This window comes from Lissotriton vulgaris, chromosome 8, assembly GCF_964263255.1.
Source record: "Lissotriton vulgaris chromosome 8, aLisVul1.2, whole genome shotgun sequence".
Lineage (NCBI taxonomy): Eukaryota > Metazoa > Chordata > Amphibia > Caudata > Salamandridae > Lissotriton > Lissotriton vulgaris.
This window is the reverse complement of record NC_141696.1, coordinates 1208521039-1208543121: the sequence shown is the minus strand read 5'-3', so window position 1 is coordinate 1208543121 and position 22083 is coordinate 1208521039. Positions and strand designations below refer to the sequence as shown.

The 22083-nt window shown below is 46.6% G+C and overlaps 1 protein-coding gene across 2 annotated transcripts in view; it reads left to right on the top strand.

Moving 5' to 3' along the window:
- The window catches only part of ALG5 (ALG5 dolichyl-phosphate beta-glucosyltransferase), a 208601-nt gene that overhangs the window by 8179 nt on the left and 178339 nt on the right, over window positions 1-22083 (top strand). Inside the window, exons 2-3 of one of the 2 annotated variants that reach the window (XM_086935090.1) lie at window positions 20684-20844; window positions 21159-21330. In XM_086935090.1, coding sequence (XP_086791216.1) covers window positions 20827-20844; window positions 21159-21330 — 190 coding nt within the window. In that variant the 5' untranslated portion in view covers window positions 20684-20826. The remainder of the gene's footprint in view (window positions 1-20683; window positions 20845-21158; window positions 21331-22083) is intronic. The other variant, XM_086935089.1, reaches the window with a different exon arrangement.

The following is a 22083-nucleotide window of genomic DNA, read 5'->3' as shown; positions in this document are numbered from 1 at the left end:
GGCACAAAGAGGTGTGAACTTTCTGCACCTAACTATGAACAGTCACACTGAAGAAAGAGACGAATAACTTGCCTCACCTTCTTGGGTTTCTTTCATCTTAATGACCGCGACAGCAATCCAAACCTTTACCCCCCCCCCCCCCAACCGTCCCCCCAATCTCCCAAAGGGCAGCGCTACAGGAAGCCTAATCAGCTGCTCCTCCCAGAAGAAGGTCTAATTGACTTTCTAAAGGAGCCTAGCTTCCACTGTCCACACTTCACGGTCTAGGTCTCCTCCCTCCGGCTTAAGAAATGGCAGCAATACGCTTCCACTGTCTGGGGAAACAAACCTCTCCTCCATCTCGTGCACAGAAGGAGTCTACAGGCTTCCAAGATGGAACTCACAGGCCTACATTACTCTGCCTCACTCATACACACAGTGAATGTATATACATAAAAGGGCACCACATTCTCTTAGGATGTTAGCCATAGGTTTTGGGTTAGCACAGGAAAGCAGAGCTTTACACAAGTGAGCCTGTTGGCCCCCTCTTCAGTCACACAGATGAAAAGATCTGGTCATGACCATAGATTCACAAAAGACAGTATTCTACCTCCAAGGGACAGGCCTAGGCCTCTGCGCTCACACTTGATGTGAGGAAAGGGTCAAAATAAAAAAATCTGGATACCAGATACATTCATTTGGGCACCCAGGGCAGGGAAATGCGACTGTTCGTCAACTAAGGAATATCTTGTCCTAACAGCCCTTTTAAATTCTACTGATGACTGTGGAAAAATGTTAATGCTATTAGACTTTATGCTCTGCTAAATTTAGAAAATAGGTTGGGGAAATGGATGTTAACATTTTGGTGGGCATAGAGAACATCAACAATGTTGGAACTTTGTGAGTATTCACAATCTGCCCCAATAGCTCACATATGCATGTGTGAAACTATTGCCAAAAGATTACTGTTTATATTCTTTTAATGTGTGAGCGTACCATAAAATTCCAATTTTATCAGGGGGGGTGTAGGGAAAGGGATAAACAGTTTTCTGATGGGGGGAGGGGACAAGTCCAGGAGTAGTGATTGTGTAAATGCTCCCAACTTTAACAGGAAGACTTTCTTTTTTGGCATACAGTATGCAGGAATAGTGTTATTAGAAATGGACAAAAACCCCGATGTCTATTTTTCGTAAATTTGCTATCATATTCCTTCGGTGTTTTGTGAATCACAAAGCAAGAGTAATTCTATGAAAATGAGAGAGAAACATTCACGATTTGTAGATTTACTCTTGCTTTATGAAAAATCCCTGTTTTCAAGGCCTTCCACAGTTTTGTCACACAATGTAGACAAAAGAAAAATAAATTGATGTTAGAGACAGATATGTAGGTTCATTTAAAATCTCCATTTCACCACAGGTGCCTCACCATAAGCTTTCCTTAGTTTTCAGACTTTTCTTTACATTGAAAATGGCATCAAAGTCTATGTTGCTGCACACTATCAGTATTTTACATGTAAAGAATATCCTGTTCCAAAAAAGGGTACTGACCTGCATTCACTTCATTAACTCTTTACAGTATAAAAAGCTAAATCTATATGGGAAGTGTCATTCTGTTCAGTTACTTATCGACAGTGTTAAGCTCTCCTGGGACAGGGTGGATAGTGGCAGACTGGACCATACATGACTGCAGCATCAGTTGAGAGAAATGTCCAGGTGTGCAGTGTTATTTGGTGCGCAGTGTTATTTGGTGGTGCTATTGTCTATACTGTTTTGTTATGCAGTATTAGGTGAATGTGTGCTGGGGCACTGCAGGGCGGTTGGAAAGTGTTTGTGGACAGTGTCTGTGTTGCTACGGCTGTGTTCATGTCCTCGATTCCAAGATCATTGGGCACAGTGTCTGGATGTGCAGTGTTGGATGTTGATTTCCCTGGAGGTAATGGTCCAGCATGACCAGGCATTTACATATAGACATGAAGTGCTGCAGTGAGAGTCTCATTAGGCAGGTTTGTGAATGCAGCATCAGCGGGTAGTATTAGGTGTGAAACGTCATGGTGGGCAGCACCTTGTCTGCAGTTTGGATTGCATGTATACGTGTTGCATGTCTTGTGTCCATATGTAGATGTATTTTGTTTGTGTGCATTGCTCTTTGCAAGCAAGTGTCCGTTACCCAAAACATACATTACCCCAAAAAATGCCAGTTATATTTGATTTGCCAGTCTGTGCTTGTTTTTCCGATGGTAAATGTCATGATCAAGTATGAAATAGGTGAAACGTCACTGGTGTGAACAAATAGTGCCCATTTAAAAAAAAATGTCTAGCATAGAATTCATATTTATTGTAAAGCTCTCTCTTTGGAAAGAAGGACAGTATTGCGGGGTATATTTTCTTGTTGAAATCACAGGGGACTTCATCTAGTTCCATTAGTTGAATGCACACGTATTGCAACATCCAATCCCACTAGCTGGAATGCCACACTAAAATGTACAATTTGGGAACTAAATTCTTGAGAACCACGAAGTGTAATTCCATTTACACCGGACTGTGGGCCTCTTGTCTCTAATACATTAAAATATAGTCAGTGAAAAAAATAGTTAGATTGAGGTATGTTTCTGGGTCTAGCGCGTAAACCACTGAAATTTACCAGTTATGTTTAAGAACACAAAAATATGAAACTTGATGTGGCATAACTCATGGTTGTCTGCCACGCTCTTGCCCTGTTAACTATTATTGTGTCTATGTGTTGTTGCCAAATAGGTTTTTTGTGCATGGTGAGTGATCATGAGTTACGTACGCTGTGTGTATTCATAAACATTACTGGCTAATGTCACTGCTTTAATGCATTTGATCCAGAAATACTACTCCTAGTTTTTCTTCCAGTGAATTTCTTTGTTTTTTCTATGGCATTATTCAGTTTGAATCCTGAGGTATAGGATCGACTTCTCATTTCAATTCAAAAACTTTATTCGGTCTTAAAAAGCAATAGACTATAAAAGTACATAAACAAATAATGCGCTTAACTGTAAACACATAAGAGTTAAAAATAGTCATTAAATGAGAATATTTAAAAAAGCTAAAAGGACTTTTGAGGTACGAAACAAACACGTCAAGTAATACATCAGCTATCCATCGTCTTGTCACAGTTGATGTTGTCCAGCATAACTTTCAAACTCAGTAAAGAAGCATAGAATCCTCTCAGTGACATTGCGAGGTCAGACAGATTTGACAGTATGTCAGCGTACTGTGACACTCTCTGGTTCGCCCACAACTTCCAGGAAACCTACTATATCACCTCTCACATGCCCCCAGGATGCCAGCGTTTTCATACAGAGGGCAAACGGAGGGGCAACCAGGGGCATCCCTCCTGGGTCATGTAGTGACGTGGAAGTCAGCAGTCTAGTGCCCCACTGCATGTAATACACTATTGTAACGACCGGATTTTCGGACCAGATAGAATCAGCTCACCAAGACACCACCAACCCGACTGAAACGTAACCACCTCCCTCCTCAGGACCTACTTACCTCAGTACCTGGGTACCCTCCTGGGGTTGGGGAATTAGCAATATACAAGCTCATATCATCAAAAACACCACTACATCTATAGGGATTACTAGAAACAATCACTAATGGCTAAGGAATTCCATATTCCGCACCACACTCATACCTTATAGTCTCGCGGCAACTCAGGCCCAGACTATGCTACCCTCCTCCTCATAGTTAAGGGGGCAGTTCTGATCACTTACCATTACACACTGACCTCAATCAGTGCTCACGCAAGTCACAATCCTGTGGGTATACACACCGTATCCTCCCGGTGCTCTCTCAAGCCGCAATCCTGCGGGTATACACACCGTATCCTCCCGGTGCACACGCTGCCGCCACAATCTGGTGACAATACACACCGTATCCTTCCGGTGCTCTCACTAACGCCGCTACACAATGGCCAATCACTGTCCTATTGGTACCTTCAACACTCTCTCTCTCGCTCTCTCTCTCTCTCTCTGTTGGAAAGTTTCGGTATATGTCTAATATCTACTGGGGATGTAATATTATATTTGATGTGGTAGATAGACAGTTCAATCCTCTCACACAAGAATGGCCAAATCACGATATGCAAAGGTTATTCTCTGATTTAGGCGCTCCCTGCTCCCTTGCTCAGTTACCACTTACCCGGACGGGAAACACATCCGTCCACATAACCGCATCTGACTAGAAGAAAGGTTAGTCTCATCGTAAAAACAGCATTTGCACAATGGTTCACTAAGATCTGGGGTCCCTTTATTACACAATAGCAAATTATAACAACGGTATAACACTGCAATATAACATATAGCCTGAAAAGCAAAGAAAAGAATTAAGATATGTGTGTGCGCGCTAATAAGAAAGGGTCGACGTCACCTTATGAGTACGAAGTCTGACTCAGTTGTCATCTGGGCTCCCTTCTCGTCTGTGCCTTGCCTCATCTTAGGATCACCCCTATAGTCACGGACACACGTCTGCACCGCTATGCTCTGTCTTCTCTGCTCCCCTCCAAGTCACTGGAACCTCTCTCTTGTTCTCTGTTTCGTCTGTCTCACTCTCGTCGTTCTGCACTACTCCTCTCGGTCACGGACTATCTTCACCTTCCAACTTAAATCTTATAAATCAGTTTCTGCCGCTCTAGTATTCGTCTGCTCCACTAGCTTCTTCACTCTGCATGCTCTGACCTCAGTATCAAAGCTCACCAACTGCTCCAACTAAAGTAACTTCAATCTTTCTGAGAGATTATCAGCCTTCGGTCTTTTCAGACTTCAAAATGGCGACTGTCTGCTCCAAGTTGATTAACTGTAAAAATGCTAACGACTAGCTGCCGTCTACTAACTGACTGAATGAACTCTCTTCCTCTCTGTACTTTCGCTAATATAGAACCCTGTTCATGCATGGAAATTTCCAGCCAGTAACCTGCCGCCCACCAAATTCTTGTACCAGCCCGTGCCAAGGACACGTTCTCAGCCGGCCGGCCTGATGTTGCGTCTTCGACACAAATAAAAATACAGTCATTCGATAAGGGCCAGCTTGAGGCGGTTCTCTCCAAGCGAACAACACCTTATAACCAAAACATCACATTTGACCTAAAAGCATCTCAAGCAGCCGAGGCAGAAAGAAAGATGGATTCTCTCCCGTTCGAGGCCTACAAGGCCGAAATAAGCAGAAAGATGAATAACTCTATCAGGAATATGCTAATAACCTTACAAAAGGATGAAATAATACCAATACTAAGGAATCTATCCCCTAACATAAGCTTATAGGCCCTAGAATAGAGAAAAGAATAGGAAATTATGTCAAGCATCTTGTGAATAGGCCAAATCTAAGGCTCTAATCCCTCTATTAGAATGATAGTAGGCTAAAGTCACCTTCACTCAAAAATAGGACAAAAAACCCGGTCAGTACAACTATACACCCACCGACCACAGACGTCACTGGTCAGGTGACGCTGTTCTAATAAAAGTGGCCGAGCGCACGTGCTCTAGGCCAGTTCACCCACTGTTACTCCTGTGTCCGTGTCACCATCATTCACAGCATGTGAGCCTAGCGCCCACCATCACCACACTGGCGACGAGGGCGGACGCTATCCGCAGCTGAAAAACCCCGGAAAAGAAGGAGGGAACTGCCCATGCGAAGGGCACCCCCGGGGAGACGGCGCCGAGAGGCCCGCGAGGCGTGTGCCGTGCCTCGGCATAGACATCCATGAGGAGGTGACCGGGAGCCTACCCCGCACCTCGTGTGCCAGCGGCGAACTAAATGGTGTGAAGAGGACCTCCACCTTGAAAGCGGACCGACTGAAGCCAACCCGTGTTGGCCGCGACTGTGCCCCACAGTGAAGAGCCAACGTGGAGCCCATCCACGTGGCAGAAGAGGCACGTAGGTAGGAACCCGGGCACTGAAGAATGCCTGGGGGGCCGCACAAGCCAGAAGCGACCCCCCCGTCTAACTGTATAGCAAGGGGAGCCCACCCGCATTGTCAGGCGCCTGCCGGGCGCGATGCAGCCAGAAGAAAAAACTATATGGAAGCAAGGCCAGCGGAGCGTAAGTGCGAAGAGTTGCACGCCACGTGGGGACAATGCGCCACCACAAAATGAGAAAGGAAAAGGAAGCAACTCACACATTCATTGACAGACATGTGCCATTGCAAGCCGATAGAGAAGGCGCACAATTGACATTGCGCTGAAGACGTACCACGCATGGTACTGACTGGAGCAGAGAATCAGAACCCTGCAAGAATGAATGACCAGGTAGTTGCATGATGCGACTTACCCTATCCAACCGACCTGCGCAAAGATCGCAGAGAAGCCGGCTCGGCAGAGAGCCGCAAAGAAGACGTCTTGCCCGAAGGTCGCGTAGAAGCCGACCAGCCAGATGGTCGCCCACAGAAGTAGAAGCCGACCAGCCAGATGGTCGCCCACAGAAGTAGAAGCCGACCAGCCAGAGGTCGCACGTACCCAGACGATCACTGGACGTGACGCATCCCTGAAGCCGATCAACACCAAGGTCGCTTAGAAGCCGTCCCGGCAGAGAGCCGTAAAGAAGATGACCTGCCAAGAGGTTGACCAGCAGATATTTGTGGACTAGAAGCCAATTCGCCAGAGAATTGCAGAACAACTGAAGAAGGAACTCTATAGTCAAAGGAACCCGACAAAGAAGGAGAATCATGACGAGAATGACCAAGGAAGGGTTACCTGAATAAAAGCAAAAAAAGTGATCAAGTGAAAGGAAGATACGACGACAGGTCTAGTCACCAAGCCCAGTGAAGACAGTGTCCCACCGCATGGACAAGACCAGGGGAAAACATGTAGAGAGCCCGCTACATGGAGAAGCCTGGTTAGAATGAGCAAGCAAGAGAGAATACTGGACCGCGTCGAGAGAGAGCACGAAGAGAAAGGAGTAACACAACATCACTCCACAAAGGAAGCTAAAGAACCACGTTCAGCATACAGGAACATCGATGATGTCAGAGGAGCATCGCACCATCCGTGTGGATCCCAGCAATCCAGACAACCTGCATTTGAGAAGGCTAACCACAGAAGAACCGTCTGGGCGCTTCGTGAACCTGAAGCATGCCGAAGCAGAGCATACCCGAGCACTGGACAATCCACGCTTGGGTACTACACAAGACTCGACTGTGGCCCTGTCCAAAGTTCCACAGACACCCGCACAGCCCACACGGTCACGTGGCAGTCCAGGGGACAAGGGCCTCGGCGGAATTCCGGTGAGAGGAATCCGTATGGGAGAGGTGCAGCAGCGGCAGCTCCACGACAGGCAACAGGATGCACAAAGGCCCCAGGTGAACAACTGCCACCGAAAAACGGTCTGAAGAAGGCATGGAATGTAAGTCCTAAAGGCGAGCCCATCCATGCTGATAACACCAAACCCCCTCCCGGGGCAACATAAGCGACTTGGTGGTGAGTCCGTTGGCAGTTCCTCAGCGACGCCTTTGCGGGCTCAGGCGAAGCCCGCATGATCCACCCGGTCCCATCGTGTCCAGCAAGAGGGTCCTTCCAGAGACTCCAGTGAGAGCGGAGTCCATGCAGGAGAGGCCAGTCTTTGAGGCTCCAGTGAGAGAGGAGTCAGGCAAGAAAGGCAAGTCCGAAGGTACTTGGCCGGCAGGAGTCTTGGAAGCATCAATTACAAGGAAAGACCTCTCGTGCCGCAGTCGTCTGCAACAACCAACAAGCGTTGTCATCAACCAGACTCTGAACACCAGCAAGACCCTTCAACAAATGCTCCTACTCTGCTCCTGATACGCCGAGTGCCGAACATTGTAGATAAAGCCAACGCCGCTACACCGCTGAGGTGAATCTCATGACTGACCTTGCAGTCCAGAACATCTCCCAGCTGATCGCCTGAAGAGACTCTGTTGGGGTTATAAAGTTTAGGTTGTTGTTTCTTTTGCAGGTTGGACATTTGTTTTCCTTTATTAAATTTTGGGAGGGATGTAGTGACATGGAAGTCAGCAGTCTAGTGCCCCAGTGCATGTAATACACTATACACCCACCCACCACAGACGTCACTGGTCAGGTGACGCTGTTCTAATAAAAGTGGCTGAGCGCACGTGCTCTAGGCCAGTTCTCCCACTGTTACTCCTGTGTCCGTGTCACCATCATTCACAGCATGTTGGCCTAGCGCCCACTATCACCACAGGTCCCTCTCTCCAGAGGGAAAGCCTGTGACAGTGTGCCATTCGCCTTCACCCTTGCGGTCGGGTTTTTGTAATGCGACTACACCCAGTGACAATACACTGGGCCAAAACCCAACTGCAGCAGGACTTGAAACAAGGAACACCCTGTCTATGGAGTCAAATGCCTTCTTGACATTTGAGTCCAGGAGAGCTTTCGGCTCCAGCCTGCCCCTCGTGTAGTTTAGCCAGTTACATAGCCAACAGAGATTTTCTCATGTGTTCCGGTTGGGTATAAAGTCTGTCTGGTCCTTGTGGACCAGCGGGGTTATGACTCTCACTAAGCGGAGAGACCAACCCTTCGGCAGGATCTTTACTTCCATGTGTAATAGTAAGATTAGTCTGTAGGAGGCGCATGGAGTACCAGGTTTCCTCGGTTTGGGAGTTACTACTATTGTAGTATGTTTCAAGTCCGGCGGTAGTTCACCTGCAGCTGGTGCTTTGTTAAACATAGCCAACAAGTGAGGACCCAGGATAACAAGCGTTTGCAATGCACTAGGTCTCGCATTAAGAAAGTTTGAGCTATTGGTTTTGTAAATGACAAATTTTTTATTTGTTTTGTTTTTGAAAATAGCGAAATTAATAGCTTTGTCATTTACAATGCCAATAGTTATAACTTTTGCAAATGTGACACTTATAGCATTTGCAATGCAATATGTGTTGCATTTACGTGACTTACATGTATTGATATTACAAATAACAATGGCTTTTATTTTTTTTCAATAATTAATCTATACTACTATTATAAAGAGAGAACTGTGTCCTTTGAGCCAGGTAAACTCGAAAAGTACATCACCAATCAAAACACCCAAGACATCTTTGAAAACCTCAGGGCAAGCAGAAGGACATAGGCTATTAAAAATAAAAAATATACGTTGTTTAAAAAATTTAGAAATAAAAATAACGTAGTCCCTTGCAAGTAGCGCCGGCCGCGACGTCTGTGTGATGACATAATTTGCGCTCCCAACACTTCCTGAACACTTCCTGAAATGGCAGCGAAGATCGCGACCTGCTGGGAAGACTGCCGCGGCCCTGCTTGCTGCTGGGCGAAGTGGCGGCCTGTGCGGGCGGGGCGCCTGGATCGGGACCGGCGGCTGAGGTAAGGATCAGGCTCTCCGGGATACGGGGGGGAGCGGGCCGGGGCGGAAGGGGGCCGGGCCGGGGCAGGAGGGGGCCAGGCCGGGAGGGGGAGGGGGGCGTGAGAAATATAGAGTATAATGATTACCACTGTTGAGTATTGGCCAGAGCCATGACCCAAGAGAGGCATTGTGTAACGACTCCCACCACAACAACAGTGATTGTTTTATGCGAATCTACATATGTGGTTTATGTTTTGCTGTTTTTTCACGTGTAGTAAACAAAGGTGGTTGATAAGAATCAGCCGGCTGAGGTAAGGCGCAGGCTCCGGGACACAGACAATGTCGTGGCGGGCGGGGGCCCGGGCGGGAGTGCACGCAAGCCTCAAATGCTGGCCCCAGCCCGTTTCTACCCCAGGCAACGCTGGGGCGGGCTGCTAGTACTTCAATAAAAGTTATTGTAATTTATAATGGCAATAGCTTAAAGTTTTGTAAATGACTTTTGTGAAGATTATGTTCAGTGTATTTTATTGTGACGAAAATCCAAGAACAGAAGTGAAAGATTAACATCTTTTTGTTACATTTGTAATAAAGCTTGAAACATTGAGAGAACATATTTGAACCAGGTGTTGTTGAATGGTTGCACAGATTGATGCTGCGGAGGCACTGAGTGATGTTGTGAGGGCGAACGAGTGATGCTGTGGTAGTACATAGTGATGTTGTGGTGCCCCTGAGTGATGCTGTGGTGGTGCACAGTGATGCTGTATGCTATGCTATGTTTTGTTATGCTATCCTAGATTTAGTTTTGTTATGCTATGTTATGTTTTGCTATCCTATGCTTTGCTATCCTATGCTTTGATTTGTTATGTTATGCTACGCTGTGTTTTGTTATGGTATGTTGTGTTTTGTTTTGCTATGCTATGTTTTGTTATGCTATGTTTTGTTGTGTTTGGTATGCTATGTTTTGCTATGCTATTATGTCTTACTTTACTATGCTATGTTTTGTTGTGTTTTGTTAAGCTATGCTATGTTTTGTTGTGTTTTGCTATGTTTTGTTTTGCTATGTTTTATTGTGTTTTGTTATGCTATGTTTTATTTTGTTTTGCTATCCTATGCTTTGTTTTGTTATACTATGCTATGTTTTGCTATGCTTTGCTATGCTATGCTTTGTTATGCTATGCTTTGTTATGCTATGCTTTATGCTATGTTTTGTTGTGTTTTATTATGCTATGCTATCTTTTGTTATGCTACCTTTTGTTATGCTACCTTTTGTTATGCTACGTTTTGCTATGCTACGTTTTGCTATGCTATGCTAAGCTTTGTTTTGTTATGCTTTTGTTATGCTATGTTTTGTTATGCTATGTTTTGTTATGCTATGTTTTGTTATGCTAGGTTTTGTTATGCTAGGTTTTGTTATGCTAGGTTTTGTTATGCTAGGTTTTGTTATGCTAGGTTTTGTTATGCTAGGTTTTGTTATGCTAGGTTTTGTTATGCTAGGTTTTGTTATGCTAGGTTTTGGTATGCTATGCTAAGCTTTGTTTTGTTATGCTATTGTATGTTGTGTTTTGTTGTATGTTTTGTTATGCTATGCTATGTTTTGCTATGCTATGTTTTGCTATGCTATGTTTTGCTATGCTATGTTTTGCTAAGCTATGAGGGTGGGTGAGGGTGTGTGAGGGTAAGGGTGTGTGAGGGTGAGTGTGTGTAATGGGGTTTGAGGGTAGGGTGTTTGAGGGTGAGGGGGGTAAGGGTGAGAGGGTGTGAGAGGGTGTGCGTGTGAGAGGGTGTGTGAGGGTGAGGGGGTGTGTAAGAAGGTGAGGGTGTGTAAGAGGGTGAGGGTGTGTAAGAGGGTGAGGGTGAGGGTGTGAGGGGGTGTGAGTGTAGGGTGTGTGAGGGTAAGGGGGTGTGAGGGTGGGTTAGAGAGTGTGAGGGTGAGATGGTGTGTGGGGTGAGATGGTGTGGGAGGGTGTGTGAGGGTGAGGGTGAGAGGGGGTGTGTAAGGGGGTGAGGGTGAGAGGGGTTGTGTAAGGGGGTGAGGGTGAGAGGGGGTGTGTAAGGGTGTGAGGGAGGGTGAGGGGATGTGAGGGGATGAGAGGGTGAGGGTGATGGGGTGTGAGTGAGGGGGGGTGAGGGTGAAGGGGTGTGAAGGTGAGGGTGAGAGGGTTGTGAGAGTGTGTGAGGGTGTGTGAGGGTGAGGGTCTGAAGTAAATGGTGGCAGGCTGACATCATAAGACAGAGAGAAGAGATTGCGTGGTGACTGCGTTGGTGAGTTTCAGAATCCGGAGGGGCAGAGTCAGCACAGTCTGCGAGGGATCATGGTGTCTAGAGGCAAAGCATAGCGGATGTAGCATTGCAGCTAGTAGCAAGTCGAGTGTTTTCAAGCTGAGTGTCCCTAGAGAGATGGCAACACAGCAACAGCATTTGAGGCGCTAGGCTACTGTAAACAAGCGCGGTAGGTTTCACTTTTGTCCAGAAAAAAAAGCGAGAAAGGTGCAGAGAACACTGATCAAAACACGGCTTCCCCACGAAATGGATGCAAAAAAACAAGCTCTCTGCATTGATGTGGCGGGGGAGCCGGAGTGCATTCCTTTGAAGTCTGATGCCAAGGCTCAGACAAATGGTGTTGTGCGATGTGCACGCGGGGGAGCGGCAGGCTTTGAAGTCTGATGCCGAGGCACAGACAAATGGTGGTGTGTGATGTGGCTGGCTCTGTGCACGTGCATAGCTCTCATGAACTGTACGCGATCCGCAGTCTAGGTAGACTTTTCTTTTCCGCTTACTATAATCTCACCTGAGACCTAAAAAGGATGTCTTCGTAGAACTCCAATGGTATCCCGTTTAGTCCAGGGATCTTCCTGGGTTGCACCAGTCCTACTGCTTGTGATAGTTCCTAGTCGAGGTACACCTGTCCGGTCGAGTCGTGAGAATGGTAGCACCTCTAGGAAGGTTGCTCTGTTGGTCTCAGAAGAGGTTTGCCTTCCCTTGTATAGTGCCCAGTTGTAATTTGCAAAGGCGTATGCTATTCCTGTGTTGTATACAATTCAGGATCCTGTGTTGTCTGAGTTCACCCACACATGTGGTCTGTTCCTTCCATCTACTCCACTAGACCAGAAGGCTGCCTATTATGTCCCCCACCTTGTATAGTTACCTCAATGTGGCCAGGTATCGTTTCTTAGCCGCATAATGAGCCAGTGTGTGGTAGGCCTTCCACATGGATTTTAGGCAGCCCACATCATCTAGTTGTGAGTCCTGACCTATAGCAGTTCACTGTTTATATGGTTGTTTCCAGTTGTACCATCTGAGCATGCTGTGGAGTTTTTTTTTTTGTGGGTCTATTGTATTATGTGCCTTGTCTCTGAAAAATGTTCTATATGCCGGATCCGCTCCAAAAATATGGAACGCCTTACCACCCTCAGCAAGAGCCATTGCTTCTTTTCAGTTTTTTAAGAAGGAGTTAAAGCCTTACTACTAGAAAAACATGTGTCATAGAAGAAGTCTCTTGAAACTGTCATTCTTTCTATTTTATTTTGTATCCTATTGTTTTGTACCATAATCATTGTCTGCTATGTACATCGTATCATAGAATTAGGTGCGTTATGGTACAGCATCCCTCATCAGCTCACTTTGTATTGTGCTCTGATACCTTGATGGTCATTGTTTGCACTCTATAAAACACTGTAAATAAATATGCTTCCACAGAGTCATGAGGAGAACACAGTCTTTAATTTTGTCTTGTACTGGGAGAATACGGTCCGCAGTTTGTTCACCATGTACCCCGTCTTGAAGCTCCCAACGTATAAGGTACCACTCACCCTTACGCCACTGTTCTTGGCAATCAACATCACTATTGGGGCGGGATCTGAAATACTCTCAGTGGGTATTCTGCCAAGAGTTGAGTAGGCCACTCCTATACTGGTACAAAAATGTAGTCCTGTCTGGAAAAGGTCCTGAGAACCCGGGAGAAGGAGTACTCTTGTCTTTTGGGTGACCGACTCTCCAGACATCCAGGAGGCCCAACGCTTGTTTGAATTGTCAGTTGGGATTCTGTAGGGGTCAGGTTCATGCGTGTATGTGATCTCTCCATCAATGTGTCCATCTCCTTATTGAAATCCCTCCCTCCCACTATGTGCATGCTAACTTTTCCCTGTAGGAGGATAGGCCCCTTGGCCTCCAAGAATAGTGGTGGGGTGCATAAACACTCAAGGCGAATACAGGGCTTCACCTTCTGGTACTCTGGACGCACATGTAGTGCCAGGTCCTGTCTGTTTGGTAGGAAGGTTTCTTTTTCACAAGGATCGCCACCGTCGTGACACCCTATTGCATCCCAAGTGAGACAGTGTAGTGTTTGGCCCCCTTTTAAGGCAAGGGAGTTGTTGCTTGCCAGGTGTATTTCATGAAGGTATATAAAGTCTGGGGCCTGTCTCTTAATCGATTGTACCATCACCCCATGTTTTATCTTGTTAGGTAGGCCACTCACATTCTAAGACAATACCTTCAATTTGTGAAGCTCAAGTCCTGGCATGTTCTGCATGGCAGCCATGCTTCCAGGTAATCCATCTCATTGGTATGGCTGCATCATGAATTATTGTTCATGTGTCTGCTCTGTCCTTTGGTGTAACTGTTCCCCCACATCCCTGGCTAAAGGGGTGAAGGGGTGTGAAGGTGAGGGTGAGAGGGTTGTGAGGGTGAGGAGGTGTGAGGGTGAGGGTCCAAAGTAAATGGTGGCAGGCAGACCTCATAAGACAGAGAGAAGAGATTGCGTGGTGACTGCATTGGTGAGTTTCAGAATCCGGAGGGGCAGAGTCAGCACAGTCTGCGAGGGATCATGGTGTCTAGAGGCAAAGCATAGCGGATGTAGCATTGCAGCTAGTAGCAAGTCGAGTGTTTTCAAGCTGAGTGTCCCTAGAGAGATGGCAACACAGCAACAGCATGTGAGGAGCAAGGCTATTGTAAACAAGCATGGTAGGTTTCACTTTTGTCCAGAAAAAAAAGCGAGAAAGGTGCAGAGAACACAGAACAAAACACGGCTTCCCCGCGAAATGGATGCAAATAAAAACAAGCTCTCGGCATTGCTGTGGCGTGGGAGTGCATTCCTTTGAAGTCTGATGCCAAGGCTCAGACAAATGGTGTTGTGCGATGTGCACGCAGGGGAGCGGCAGCCTTTGAAGTCTGATGCCGAGGCACAGACAAATGGTGGTGTGTGATGTGGCTTGCTCTGTGGCTAACAAGAAGTGGCTAGGGTCCCTGCCCCTCCACCACAATAGCGGCCCGGCCCTTCATGTTGGCTAATGCCCTTGTGAACCTTGAAACAGTAACTCCCCATCTTGGAGAGGCAACTGTCCTCTCCTATATTAACCCTGCCCTTCACTTCTGGAAGGAAGTATATGTTGCTCTGCTCAGAACGCCTCAATATTATTAACACAAGGCAATGGCCTACCACCATTTAGCTACCCTGTTTTACACTCAATATTATTAACACAAGGCAATGGCCTACCACCATTAATCTACCCTGTTTTACACTATCAGATACTGCTGGTAATGTAGTGCAGCCAACAAGGCCCTTGCTAGGTCTCTAGCTCCATCATGGGGCTTGTCTCCCAGTGCAGCTGCCCCGGCCCTCCACCTTCACTCTAGGGATTCAGACGCAACTTCTGCATCATCCTCTAGGGTGATCAAGCCTACCCAAGATCAACAGCACCAAGGTTACGTCAGTTATGAAGGCTCGATAGGCTCGGGCAGTGTTTCTGGCTGGCAAGGCTGAGCTGTGACCTCCCCATCGGAAAGTGAAAAGTCTCTGCCAGACCCGGCCCTTCCTTGGGAACCATGCAGCTCTGAATCTGCAGAATCAAGGTCTGGGCAAATGGACCACGTTCCAAGTATCTGGTTCCCATGTGGAGCAGTCTCCCCTGTAGGCATTCAGTGTAGGTAAATTTTCCACCCAGTGCCAGGCTTCATATGCGTTATCAAATGTGTGAGGTCTCTCTTGGTGGATGTCCTTCTGTCGGGCTGGATATGGGAGCATGTATTTAATTTGGATCGCTCGGAGTTTGTCCATCACTTTTTTGAATGTGCATCGTGATTGTTGTACTCGTAGAGTGTAGTTGGGGAACACCATGACCCGAGCAGAGTCCAGTAGGACTGTCTGACGGTCCTCAGCGCCAAGAGGATGGAGTCCCTGTCGGAGTAGTTGGGCAGCGAAATAATATCCTGTGTAGGCAGCGACCCAGGAGCCGGGCCGGGGGAGAAATATGTGAGCCCTCTCTGTTGTGAAACAAAATAAGAGTTTGTGTGCCGGGATCCAGAAATTAAACCACTGTATCAAGAATTGTTCTTGATGCCTGCCTTCAAAGCCCTCCAGGACTCCCATCAACCGAAGATCTACCCTCCTCATCATCCTTGTGTTTCTCCAACTGTAGTACCACTTTCTGCAGCTTTGTGAAATCAAGCATGAGGGATCTTACCTCATCCTTTTCTGAGGAAACCCTGGTTTCCCCTTCCGTTATACGGTCCAACACTTGCAGAGATTGTGCCGCAAGAAGGACACCTTGGTGGCCGCTCCATCAATGCATCCATCCAGGGCCTCACACAATTTTCTTATGGCCTGCAGTATGGTCGCTAGGTAGCCAAGCTCCCCCCCCCCCCCCTACCACCCTCATTGTTTCGCCTTTCTAGGGCTATCATCTGGTGGCAGGTTCGCTGCACCTGTGTTCTGTTTGGTAAAGTGATCCATATTCCCTTAGGAGGAGGCCGATGCTCCACCTCTCATCACCATGACTAGAGTTGCAGGTCGGGTCACTCTGTCCAGGAGGATGTAGCCAACTGGCAGTCCGCTGGGGTCCCCTTCCTGCAATTGCAAAAAGAGATTTAAACTTGCGAGTCCACTGCCATTTTGAGTGGTGTGCTGCTTGGTCTTGTCACATGGATCAACCACCGATAAAACCCGGGGAAGAGGGAGCACGCCCTTGCCCCTGCGGATGCCTCCTCAGGGTCTCCATCTACCCACCCTTGTGTGGGGCCTTGCTGCTGGATTATGGTGGTGTATGGCAGTCCATAACTCACTCGAATTATTACATCCTGGGATCCCTGTACAGGATGTTACCCCCAGGCTCCGGGCACCGCACACCTCGCACCATAAGGGATGGTTGTAGGCGCCTCTACACTGCAGCTTCAAAGCTTCACCGCAGTCCTCTGAGCTTCCACCACCTCCTCTATCAGTCTCCACACCCACCCGCAGCCCACCTTTCATTCCATGCGGAGGGAGGGACACGAGCAGCTGCCTCATTGGTCACAGCCAAGCCAGGCCCTGGCACCCAAGGGGTGCTTCCTCTTTGGAAAGATGGTTGCAGCTCGTGGCCCGGGGTCTCACTTCTGATGGCCCCGTAACGAGTGATCTCTCTACTGCCTATCCCGTGGTCTAGGCCCACAAAGTCAGCTCTTGTGGGCCTCACCGCTTTGTTGGCCCAAATTTCCTGGCCCACCAGGCCCAAGTAACGCACTTTCACCTTCAAAGCAGAACTGTTGCCCACTGCACCCGGTCCAAAGTATTCATAAGAGCGTGATGTTGCTGTATCGTCACCCCAGCATGTGGATTTTGCACAGATGTTCGGGGCCTCGGAAGGAACGTCACAAGAGCTAGACAGACAACTTTTAGCCACACCCCACAATATGCATAGATTTTGCTCGATCCAATTTGTACTGAAGATTAGGCACTTAAAAATTGAACTCTACATTTAAATGCAATGGAGTGTGCAAATATCTCAGACAGACTCGGTGGAACACAAATAATCAACTAGGGCATGTCCAAATATCATCCAGTGATTGATTGATCAGCATCAAAACTCACAATCAAGTGGGTAAATCACATTCAAGATCATGCATTATGGAGCCTCAGTGATTGAGCTGGTACAGGTCAACACCGTGTTGCCCAGTATTGCCTGGCACTGTCCTTACATCAGTTAGCACTATTGCAAGACCACAGAACACTAGATTAAAATTGCACAGTACAGGAACACAAACACTATTGGTCCGGGATCAAACGGCAGGAGGCCGAGATCAAACCATACAAATTTATAGACCAGCTTAACTGGTCACTTTAAATGCAGTGGGCTACATACATATTTCGGACGGGCACAGCCTCAGATACGTTATTGATTGTAAAGGTCCTGTTCATGTATGAGGATTTTGAACCATCTAGCACTGTCCTAGTCAGAGTTGAACATGATGAATCTCTGCATTTATTTATTATTTCTTTTTCAAGCATTGGCTGCAACCTACTATACACTACAGTAGTCACGCCCCTCTTAGTTTCCTACAGCCAACATGGGAGACAATTTATATAGTGCATTGCAGTGACTTGGTAGTTCATTGCATTCAAATGTCTGTCAAATTCCAAAGGTTTCATTGCTTCTCTACTACTGGCAGAGCATAGAGTTGTTAGTTAACATTCATACAGAGTACATTTGCATTGGAGTATTCTCAGGCAGCATTCCTATTTGTTGTCTTCTTCTGCATCCTTATGATATCAATGAATTTACTTGGGGAAACCTTCCCCAAAATATTCTTACTCTGGAATCAAAATAGTGAATTAGCCTTCGGGACTCGATTGGTGTAGACTAAGATCTGGCTTAGTCTTGTACTGGCATCGGACTGCACGTAATCATAATATTTGTTACTGTCCTTGTACTGCTCCCTGTCAAAATTTGGTAGTTTGCACTGGCCATTCTGTACCCCACATAACACTCTGTCACTATTACTCCAAAACCACTTTGTGCCACGATCCATTCCTCGCAGACCACTGTATCTCTCATCACCCCCAGCCAGTACTAACACTGCACTTTTGCAGTGCGAAAGCTCCACCTCAGTTCACTGATACTTCTCTGGCACCTCTCTGCATCCCACCTTCCCACTCCTCACCCTTGCACTCCAAGTATACCACAGCACTCTCTGCACCTACTCTAAATGAAGCTACTTAGCAGATTCATGTTGTGCTGCCTCTCAGGGCAACCCATAGCACTGCACTGCACTGCATTTATTCTGTATCTCAGTATGCGCATACTGGGTAGCCTAGCATTTACATACACACCAACATTTACTTGGGAACATCCAAGAGTAAGATTGTACACCCAAAAAGGAGAGAATTGTATTTGTCATTTGAGTTAAGTACTGAAATATATATTTTGGGAGCAAAGGATTGAAAAGAGAATATTGCTCTAGTGCAGTGTTTCCTGAAATTCTGGGTCATGAGCTGATTTTTGGATGGTCGCGAATGTCACAGCAATGACTAATCATGCCTGTATATTCTGCTTTGAACTTGTCACATTTGCCAGTGATTCAAAGACAGAGGTCAAATGTCAGGCTGCTTTATTCTTTCAACCTTTTTAGGTCTCGGACCGTAGGCTGCGCTTGCGCAGTCTCGCTCCGAGATTTAATGTTTCTTAGTATGGGAGCTTTAACCCGCCCCTCTTCTCCATTGGCTGGCTTCCTAAACGGAGGCCAGCCATTGGAGGAGAGGGGCGTCACTCCGTTAAAGTCCCTTCTTTTTCGGATTTGGGGGCGTGTTTTTTGCAGTTTTTAACTCTGTGACGTCATCCGTCACTTAACCGCAAACACCACGCCCCGAATGCGAAAATGTCGGCGCTTTTCTGACGCCATTTCTGCTCGAGAAGCGGCGAGTCCTCCGGTGAGTGCTTCCTGTCCTGCCCCCTCGTTGCTCGTGCTTGCTGTCCTGCCCCCCCCTCGTTGCTCGTCCTCGCTGTCCTGCCCCTCCTCATTGCTCGTGCTTGCTGTCCTGCCCCTCGTTGCTCGTACTTGCGGACCTGCCCCCTCGTTGCTCGTGCTTGCTGACATGCCCCCTCGTTGCTCGTGCTTGCTGTCCTGCCCCCTTGTTGCTTGTGCTTGCTCTCCTGCCCCCCTCGTTGCTTGTGCTTGCTCTCCTGCCCCCCTCGTTGCTTGTGCTTGCTCTCCTGCTCCCCCTCGTTGCTTGTGCTTGCTGTCCTGCCCCCCTGGTTGCTCGTGCTTACTGTCCTGCCCCCTCGTTGCTCGTGCTTGCTGTCCTGCCCCCTCGTTGCTCGTGCTTGCTGTCCTGCCTTCTTGTTGGTTGTGCTTGCTCTCCGCCCCCCCTCCTCGTTGGTTGTGCTTGCTCTCCTGCCCCCCCCCTCGCTGGTTGTGCTTGCTCTCCTGCCCCCCCTCTCGCTGGTTGTGCTTGCTCTCCTGCCCCCCTCGCTTGTTGTGCTTGCTCTCCTGCCCCCTTGTTGCTTGTGCTTGCTCTCCTGCCCCCTTGTTGCTTGTGCTTGCTCTCCTGCCCCCTTGTTGCTTGTGCTTGCTGTCCTGCCCCCTCGTTGCTTGTGCTTGCTGTCCTGCCCTGCTATTGGCATTGTAAATGACAATGCCGTTTATTTGTTTTAAAAAAAAACATAAAATAAAATGTCATGAGCAATGCCAATATCTCTAACTTTAAGAATGCCGAGACCATTGTATTGTAAATGCTTGTTCTTTCTCTGACTGTAAAACAAGAGAAGTTATTAAAGTGAATTATGTGACAATGTGGGATGTTTGCAATGCACAACAAAATATAAATACCTGTGAATGAACTGTATACATCCAACAGTTAGGAAAATGAAGCACGTTTTTGTAATTCTGAAGTATGCTTGAAAAAGAGGTTTTAATACGATCAAAAAGACACTTGCTTGGTTATGCATAAATGATAAGTATTCATAGAAGCACGATTTCCACACATTATCATTTGTGTGCTATATAGTTTTATCAGGAAAACTGCATGTCTGTGCAAATTTAGTGGCCATTGCAATCGGAAATGTGCTGTCTGTAAATGACAGTGTGCTACCATGTGATGCTTTTGTTACTTTCAATAATATCTACCCATCTCCTGTCCATTAAAGGTAGGTGGGTCGCAAAATTTTGTTGTTCAAAAAAGTGGGTCGTGGTTCTAAAAAGTTTGGGAGCCATTGCTCTAGAGCACAACCACAGCATGGTATTTATAGTACACTTGTCATTCTGCTCCTCCAAGCCTGCCTCACTCCTCACTGTAGTCACACTGCATTCTACCGTAACTCATTGTGCATCGAACGCACACCACAACACTCATACTTTACCAACAGTACCCATCACTTCTACATCAGCATTGCTGCTCACAGACCTCTTTCTGAACACCACAGCACCAGACTGCCCTGCAGGATTGACGCAGCGCCATTCAGGACTCGCTTTAAATCCATAGTGCCTTGTAGGCTTCACTCAAGCCTGAGTTTACCATCTGATGTGAATGTTGCCAACATAGCAGATTGCTGTATTAATGGTACAACACAAGTCATTTATACATTAGTCCGTAGTGGAGAGCTCGTGTTGATTGATCTTCATTTAGTTACTCTTACAACATGTGGTTCATGAAACATTATTTTGTTTTCCAGTTTCTTCACAGGACTTTGACAGACCATTTTATTTTTCCTGGTCAACCTCTTCTGGTATCATCATGAATGCTTCAGCTAGCCTCTTGATGTCAGACAGGATAGAATACAATCGTTGATTTTGGCATGGAATTGGTAATCTATTTATGCTGCTAATCCTGAAGGTAATTTGCCTTACATCAGGACCGTGGGTAAAAAAAAATTAAGATTGGTCCGAATCAGAGGATTTTTCCTTCTGCAGGGTTCCACGATTAAACCAAGCTTTGAAATGAAAAGAAGCTGCTACAAACAGAAACTGTGTCTTGAATTTCTAAGTGATGAGATAAAGAAAATATTTGCTTACCTGCAAAACTAGTTTATAAATAGACTGTGTTAGCAAGAGAATATGGTGACGATTTAATTGTCTTTCAAATTCTTCTTTTATTTTTACAAAATCTGTTCTAAGACAAAGAAATGAATCTGAATATTTCTCATATAGGTTGTAATGGTCGCCCATGTTTCCGCAACAAAAATGCCAAATCTTCATCGTGAGAAAGAGGAGAAGTACTTTCAGAATGCCAAAGGGGAAAAGGAAGCATTTCCAAGCATACATGATACCCCGACAAAGGAACTCTCAGTTGTTGTACCTTCATATAATGAGGAAGAACGACGTAAGTGTATTTCTTTTAACTAATTGTATGTTTGTTAAATTGCCTACTCACGATAGGGTCAGCCTACATTTTTACTAGTAGTTGAAACTCCTCTTTTCTCATTTCTACTAGTCTGTTATAAACATATAGAAATACTGGATGCTTTACAAGATGTCTGAAAGATTTCCCCCAAGGAGTATTTGCAAGTAACATCCCACCAGGCATGAGTAAAGCGTATGACAATGCAAGCAACTTCAATTCAGTAACCTACACCAACATTGAAGTGAGTACAAACACTTTACACGGGGAATAGTTGGAGCGCCTTTGGGTGGGACAGTCTGGGAGGCTACACTGCGGCGACTGGGGAGTGCTTTAGCATCTGAGAGAACTGCCGTCTCCTCCTGCCGTGCTTATTGTAAGTGAGTATTTACTGAGTGAAGCCAATCGAACTTTGCCCAGTGTGCCGTGATGTTGAGTGGGAATCGCCTGTTCTGTTGAGCCACCCCGCCATCCTGTGAGCTTAATGTGAGCTTGATGCAAGCTGCTGTAGAAGGAGCCAAGACTACTGACAAGGTGAGGCTGATTACAGTGCTGCCGGCTTGATCGTAAGTATGTGCCTGGAACTGAATGGTCATTGCTGATTGTTTTTTGTTTACTTTGTGGGCCTAGCGTGGTATCTAGCTTTGCTTGGGCAGGAAACAACTCTCCATTTTGGGAATGTCTTTTATCCGCCTCGACCTTGGGTCGCTGGTATAAGATGGTGACACATTCAGC